The sequence below is a fragment of the Schistocerca serialis genome, chromosome 9 (assembly GCF_023864345.2).
Source record: "Schistocerca serialis cubense isolate TAMUIC-IGC-003099 chromosome 9, iqSchSeri2.2, whole genome shotgun sequence".
Taxonomy (NCBI): domain Eukaryota; kingdom Metazoa; phylum Arthropoda; class Insecta; order Orthoptera; family Acrididae; genus Schistocerca; species Schistocerca serialis.
The window spans coordinates 512407251-512415573 of record NC_064646.1 but is presented as its reverse complement, the minus strand read 5'-3'; the positions used below and the strand labels follow the sequence as shown (position 1 = coordinate 512415573).

Genomic DNA, 8323 nt, shown 5'->3' with positions numbered 1-8323 from the left:
TATACACCATTCTATGTGGACATTACAAGCAACCAGTTGTCAAATCACATGAATGGACACAACTAAACTGTGGGAAACTGCAAACTTGACCATCCAGGTGTTAAACATGCTGTGCAGCAAAACACAAATGTCTGCAGCAGCTACTTCACAGTCTACAAGCCACTCCCTTCGGCATGAGTTTCTCTGAATTGTGTGGGTGCAAATTATGTCTCAAGCATATCCTGTGCTCTTGTAAGCTCCACGGTCTAAACCTCCACTAGTCTGTTCCCACCGCATCACTTACCTTTTCCATCCTCAATTCTGTCTACAACACACCTTGCCCATCCAGAACATGTAGTGCCTTCTTCCACCACTCTATCCTTCTCCACTTTCCCATGCTACCTTCCTACCTACCCACCCTCCTTCTCTCCCCCCCCCCCCCCCACCTATCTCTGTCCCTCCCTCCCTCCGACAGAATTACAATGTCATCAGGAGACCACAACGATTTTATTTCTCCTCATTGCACTTTGGTTTACTTTCCCATTTTTCCTTTGTCTTCTTCACTACTCACTCAGTGTACAGAGCAAATTAAATTGTGATCCACACCGTAACACCTGGAACATCAAAACAATCGTGTTCAATAAAGTTACTGGATACATTATGTGTTCCTATCTTTTGCCATACGAGGGTGCATCTGACATTGTCGAACGTAATAGTTTTGGTGATGCAGGTGTTACAACATGAGCAGGGATTATACTGCATGGGCATGCTGCTCTACAACTCTTCGAACACAGTACACTCACTGGTCAACATTATTGTGACGCTGTACTCTTTCCCCGTGTGTGTCTTTTCAGAGACGTATTTGACCCCGACTTCTTCTTTATGGGTGAGAATGTGCAACTGCACCAAACAGCGTGGAATGAGAGATGGGACGATATTTGGTAAATGGACTTGTCTGTCCATCCCCTTGACTTTAATCCTATTGCACACATGTGGGATGTGTTGGAAGACGCTCTGCAACACATCCACATGCACCGATGAGTAACCTTCAGTTACGGCCAGCACGGGAGCACACTGCAGAGCACCCATGGTGAGGGCACATCTCACAAACAACTGTCCTGCCTCCTGCAATGGCCATGAATCGCAGTGATTTCAGTGTAATTATTTTCTTAGAATAAAAGTGTAATTTCTGTTTGTCTTATTATTTCCTTCAGTTACCTCGAATACTCTATAGCAGCAGCCGTTTCTATGCACAGTCAAGTTTCATCGAGCTATGTTATTTGGCAGTGACACGTCGTACAAAAGCTATTTTTGTCCTTACATTCTGCACACTAGTGTAATGACTATTCCAGAGACAAAGCTGTGTTTTGTTAAACATGCAAAATATCAAGTTACTCAGTTACTAGCCTCAGATTACTCATTCATACTCACTTCACACATGAAAGTTCATGTTTTAATTTGTGAATTGCTACATATAAAGCATTTCAAATCATTTTCACGAACTCCAACCTGCTGTCTACTACCACCTCACTCATAAATTACATTGTCAGTTCATTGGTTCTATACACATTCCACTATCCTGAAGGAATTAGATTTAAGTGTCCTCCTGACATTTTATCGCAGTCTTCCTGTTGTAACCGTAAAGATCGGGATACTGAAATACTGTTAACACCTGTGACAAATCACAGTATGTAACATGAATATCGTGCAAGCGGGACTCACGCTTGTATATGAAGTGTGGCGAGATTTTAAAGCTGTGCAGCAGCCTTGAGCCAGCCAACTGAACAGCAGCACAGTTTTCAGTTCAAGAAGACTACACGGGACTTAAATGGTCAGTGATATTCAGATTACTGTTTTGCAATTTACACTATGTTTGCTTCTCACATTTGCAAAATACTCGAAAAACTGTCAGCATTGTAACACTTGTGAGCGGTGGAAAAGTAAAATCACAGAGCCTTCCCCATTTTTTACAACTTAAGAACCAGCTGTTTTATGATAATATGTTGCCCTTTCACTTTGACCTATTAATATGCTCGGGTTGAGGGTATATTAGCAGTTACATAAATTAATGTTCTTTTTATACAAGTTAATTCCAATAAAAAATTGACTGAAGGAAAGATTTGACAGTCTCCAAAATTTTCTTTATTTATTAAGACTGCAGCATGATAGGAATGATTTCCATAATTAATTACACATGCTTTCACAACTGACTAATAAAACTTGTGTATGGAATGATACTCCAAGACTCATTCAAAGGATACTCACAACAGTTCTGGACATCATCTGGAAAAGGTTGACAAGGCTATCTGTAATATTTGCAGAATGTTCTGTACAGTGAAGTATTGAACTATTTGGGTAAATTTCATACACACATCATTCCTTGCTGCACCTTTAAGACCCACTTCCCTAAACAGTTAGTATCCAATCATTTATCAACATGTCTTTGTTATTTTACCTAATGACTGCATTGTGAACATTTGTTTCTTAGTCCCAAGTGACTAATACTTCACCTTTCACTTACCTCATTGCCCAATTTCTCTCTGGATTTGCTAGAGGAGGAATTCTGTTTCCTGTCAAGCAAAATAATGTAATGTTTCAGGACAATATGTCAACATTTACAGCAACTTTTGGAAAAGGATGTTGGAGATAAATATTCCAAGAAAATATTACTTACATTTCTAACACCACTGGTGTATTTGCTGTACAGACAAAATGGTGTGATGTTTTATACGAATTGTACAGCTCTTCCTTATTCACACTATTACAAACAAACAGTCTGATGCCATATATATACACACACATCTTACATTCATTGCCTATTCATATTACAAAAAGTATTATTTAAGACAAAAATTATTAATAAACAAATTACAAATATATCCATCAAAAACTGGAATGTAAGGAAATATTATTTACATTGTGACTAGATTGTGGTTCAGAACCTGTAGCATTCTTTACACATTACACGCCCACATCTGCATATTGTCTTGCCAGATTGCCATTTGACGCTTTACGACGGCATCGAACCTGGCGCTGCAAAATGAAATGTGAGAAAGTAATAAATGATCTTAAACTCAAATAATTACAAATTATGAAATCTTACTATATCATCAAGCAACTGATAATATATTAGAATATAAATGAGAAAAAGCTTTGAAATAACATATAAGACTAACGCATGGAAATGACTCAGCAGTTATAACAGTTATATCATTTTTTAGCTGTCAAGCTGAAATTGCCATCGGACGTATTGGTGATGCCTCCACAGATTTGACATACAAAAGTCATTCCGAAAGTTGTGATCAAGACTTTGTTCCCAGCTGGTCCTTGTGCACTTACTCCATACGAATAGCAGTCTTTTCTGTTTGTAGCATGTTTGTTTAATGACATTTGCACAAAAATGGCAGCCCGAGATTTAAACCCCTTCAAAGAAAAGACTCCCTGCAGCAAATATTTGTCAATAATTGTAGAATGCATACTGGGATCAGTACACGGCTGCATGCATTAGAACCACAGTAGTTCTGACATTAGAGACTGATCTCCCATAGGCTATACTCCCTCTACGTGATATACAAAAACCAGGATCGGACAAGTAAAACGGTTGGGGCAAACAAGGAATTTTCTTTAAATGAAGGCACGTGTTCTTCACAACAGGGCACCTATCTGTTCAATATGGAATTGGGGGTTTCATAGGACACATTTTTTTCTCCTCGACAGCTGCCTGCAACAGAATGAATGAATAAATAAATGAATCAGTGTTGTGGCTGTTGTCATTTACTGGTTACCATTTGCTACTGGAATCCAGGAAGATGGATGAAGTTAATGTAACATGTTCAAATTTAGAATGTTCCATTCCTTGGGGAGTTAACTGACAAAATAGTTCTAAATTTGTTAAATGGGCATGTTTACTACTGGTGAGGCAGTGTAATTATTAGCCTGTCAGTGCGGGGGACAAGTATTGTGGTGTTCTTACACATATATCATATGCAGCAAGTAACTAGGTTATGAAATTGATGTATTTATGTACATCATCTGCAGGAAGCAATTAGGTTTTGAAATACACATACATTTTATGAAGATGGTATCTGTTCCCGAAAGAACAGATACCATTGATGACCGTGTGTGCAGCTTCTCTAGAATGAAATGATAATTAAATTGAAACCCTTAGCTGGCAACAGGTGTGTGGTGTCACCACCAGACACCACACTTGTTAGGTGGTAGCCTTTAAATCGGCCGCGGTCCATTAGTATACGTCGGACCCGCGTGTCGCCACTGTCAGTGATTGCAGACTGAGCGCCGCCACACGGCAGGTCTAAAGAGACTTCCTAGCACTCGCCCCAGTTGTACAGCCGACTTTGCTAGGAAAGGTTCACTGACAAATACGCTCTCATTTGCCGAGACGATAGTTAGCATAGCCTTCAGCTACGTCATTTGCTACGACCTAGCAAGGTGCCATTACCAGTTTATATTGAGATTGTCATTATGTATCATCAAGAGCGATGTACATCAATTATGGATTAAAGTTAAGTATTGCATCAACTACGTACTTTATTTGCTACTATAAAATCCTTTAACTGTTCCAGACCTCACGCCAGTCTGCGTGAGCTTAAACGCGTGCCTTTCGGCTTCACCTCCTAGTGGCTTGGCTGTCTTGCCAAGTCACTACAAGGTGTTGTTCAAATATGTCAATGGGGACAGCTGAAAATGAGTGCCCCGATGTGGTCTCAAATCCGGGATCTCCTGCTTACGTGGCAGACACTCTATCCATCTGAGCCACCGAGGGCACAGATGATAGTGCGACTGTTGGCAGCTAAGAGTTTCGATTTAATTATCATTTCATTCTAGTCATCAATGGTATCTGTTCTTCTGGGAACAGATACCATCTTCATATAGTTAAAGGCTACCTGGCCATTGACCACCTCCTGTGCGAATGCGCACGCCTTCCAACTCTTACGGGACTCGTCAGCTTAGTCTGGTGCAAGTAATGAGTGAATGGGCCAATATCTGTTAGGAACACTACAAACGTAGGTTGTGGACAGTTGGGAATGTGGGTCTCACGGGAAGTGTGCAAGATATAAGTCCCTTCAGTCGCAATATCCTCTGTATCCTCAGTGGCTCAGATGGACAGAGCATCTGCCATGTAAGCAGGAGATCCCAGGTTCCAGTCCCGGCCGGGGTACACATTTTCAGCTGTCTCTATTGATGTATTTCAACAACACCTATTGGCAGTTAAGGGTTTCGATTTAATTAACATTACATACATTTTATCTTCACACAGTTATTTATTTGGAATTGATACAGTATGTACACTGTTATATGGGAATATGTTAAAAGTCCATTTAATTTTTATGTAGGCAAGAACTTCCTGGTAAAAACTTCCTGAATCCACGCTTCTAATTCATCCAATGTGTGAGGTTTCGTTCAATGTTCCTCCTGTTTTGCCCGGGCCCATAAAAAAAATAAATAAATAAATAAAATAAAATAAAATAAATAAAAAAAAATTCTCAAGGTATCAAGTCTGGATTTTTTGCAGGCCGTTCATGTAGTCTACTTCTCCCCAGCCAATGACCTGAAAATTTCTCATCTAACCATTTCCACACGACATTTGCATAATGAGGTGGTGCACTGCCTTGCATGAAGATAATGTAGTCAGTATTTTCCCATCCAGTTCATTAAATTTTGATGTAGATGCCTATGGTGTTGAGTAGATGCCTATGGTGTTGACGTATTTACTCAAACAACCTGCAAAGGAATCCACAGTTTTCTGGAGGAAGTTGTGTAGGATTAGTAAGACCAAACACAATTCTGAAGCACCGGAAGGTAGCATTCACCATTCATTGTGCCACACAGAAAATATGGACCCATGACATTTGTAACCGTTATTCCACACCACATGGTCATGGTCAATTTTGGACAAGAATGCATCTTCTCTACTGTAACTCCAGGATTCTGTGCCACTCAGTAATGGAAATTGTGCCAATTGACGAAACCTCCCACTTGGAATATGACCTCATCAGTCAAGAGGATGTTGTGAAACAATTGAGGCCAATCTCCATGCCAATCCCACATCAACTACCCATACTCCATTCTGTGATCACAGTCTTCTGGTATCAGCTGTTGCACGTAATGGGATCCATACTCCAAAGTTTAACTCTGCACAGCCTGCTATCACAAGCTGCCTGGTGTTTCGACTTCCCCAGGCTGCGTCTGAACATGTTCTGCACAATCACCACATTCTCAGCACACCAAGATGTGGATTGCCACCTGTTTTCGCTGCATTCTTTACCAAACCTATGGTCTTCAGCTTTGCATGACAATTCTTTATTGTCTCAATGGGAACTGCAGCATTCCCTCCTTTTGCCGCATACTACCATCTCTGCACAGGCATAATCAAGTTCCACACCCAATAGTGTGAAACAACCTATATTCATGGCAATTGGCCATCTTTGTTGTTGCTGAGTGTACTGCCTCTTATGGCCACAGTCAGTACTACACGGCATGAAAAATCACTAGCCCATTTAATGTTCTGTACGTTTGTACCATTTCCATTATTATTCCATCAATATTAAAAATTTAACAGCCATTTAATAATACCTAGTTACTTCTTGCACACCCTGCCCTTTACTAAATGTCATTGCCTACTGGATAATGTAGGTGGATCATACATGTACCATCAAGACTGTGATATGCTTCTATTCCCTTTATGTAGACTACACCTGCTATAACACACAAGAACTTTGACTGCAAACAGGAAGATTTCTGTGCATGAAGGTGCATGTTCTTCACAATGATGTACCTCTCCTTTTAATGTGACAAGATACAAGCAATTCTGGAATGTAATTATTTTACTTCAACTATAAATTAAAGTTAAATGGATCACTTGTTGGCAGACATGGATGGAATAGGTATAGTGCAAGTCAACAGTAACATATATCAATATTGATAACTTTATAACACGTAACATAAACAGGACATGGAAAGAATAATGATCATCTGCTACTCACCTCAATCAGAAGGAAACTGACAAGTGAAAAGCTGAGAAGTAAAGCTAGGCATAAATATACAAACACGCGTGCAATATTTCGGCTCGCTCTCCAAGCCTCCAGTTCTGATACATGCAGAAACCGATTTCGGTATTCTGGTGGCAGTTCAAAAGATGATGGAGCAGGAAACAGTGCTTCATAAAAGTCCTGCAGAACTGCACGAATCACATCATTGACTTTCTCAACGGCAGGGTCCAGATTGTCATTCAGACATATGAATTTCCTGTTAACAAGGGCATTTATACAATTTGTTACTGTATTTCAAATGTTAAAATTTTGAAATAACACAGATTTTTCTATTTTGTTGAAAAAAAATAAAACTAACACATATTAAAACTGAATATTGCAGCCATAGTAATATACGGTTATCACGAAATATCCACAGTAACATATGAATGCAGCTAAAAAATTTGAAAAAAACACTGCCTGCACAACATGGGCTTTCAAGGAACACGATCCCTTCATTGGGAGCAACAGACAAAAGTTGGGTGCTCAAACAGCTGGCAACTAGTAGTCTGAGCCATTAAAAATAGTGGCTGCACAGAATGACATTAAATGCTGAGGTTTTCCATTTTAAGTTCAAATGGTTCAAATGGCTCTGAGCACTATGGGACTTAACATCTGAGGTCATCAGTCCCCTAGACTTAGAGCTACTTAAACCTAACTAATCTAAGGACAACACACACATCCATGCCCGAGGCAGGATTCAAACCTGTGACCGTAGCAGCAGTGCTGTTCCGGACTGAAGTGCCTAGAACTGCTCGGCCACAACGGCTGGCCATTTTAAGTCTGTTATTACTTTGTGTAGCACATAGTGCTACAAACAGGCCACAAAATCCAGCTCTGTAAAGGTTTCATTTGGAGAGCAGATGGTGCATGTCCCGCTGGCAGAAACTGTTTCCAACATGGCTCTTTGGCAAGCAGTTTAAGAGGACGGCAGGAACTATTTGTAATTAGCACACTGCAAACCGACGTACAGTATTGAATCACTCAACTCTACACACTGTCTTCTACACTGTGAGGAGATATACCAACTACAGAAAGTCACCTCGTGACCAGCCTTTTGCCTTAGCCATTATGTGTGAGGCTGGACTTAGGATCAGTGACTTTTGATGCGCAGACGTGAAGCTTTGGAACCCGCTCATGGGATCTGTACTTCCTCTATGAACAACCAACTAACTGGTGGGTAGTCTGTTGCCCTCCAGTGTCACTTTGCATGGTACTGTGGGTGTGGGGCTTGCACTGTTTCTGTCAGGTTGACAGCCACTGTAATAAATAAAAAAATAAAAAAAAATACATAC

The 8323-nt window shown here is 40.3% G+C and overlaps 1 protein-coding gene across 2 annotated transcripts in view; it reads right to left on the bottom strand.

The window, feature by feature from the left end:
• Positions 1 to 2768: 2768 nt before the first annotated feature.
• LOC126419843 (N-acetylglucosamine-1-phosphotransferase subunits alpha/beta) overlaps positions 2769 to 8323 on the bottom strand; it is a 131783-nt gene continuing 126228 nt past the window's right edge. The window contains exons 12-13 of one of the 2 annotated variants that reach the window (XM_050087093.1): positions 6984 to 7245; positions 2769 to 3012 (exon numbers count right to left, since the gene is read on the bottom strand). In XM_050087093.1, the coding sequence (XP_049943050.1) occupies positions 2941 to 3012; positions 6984 to 7245 (334 nt within the window). In that variant the 3' untranslated portion in view covers positions 2769 to 2940. Of the gene's footprint in view, positions 3013 to 6983; positions 7246 to 8323 lie in introns of those variants that run through there. The other variant, XR_007576007.1, reaches the window with a different exon arrangement.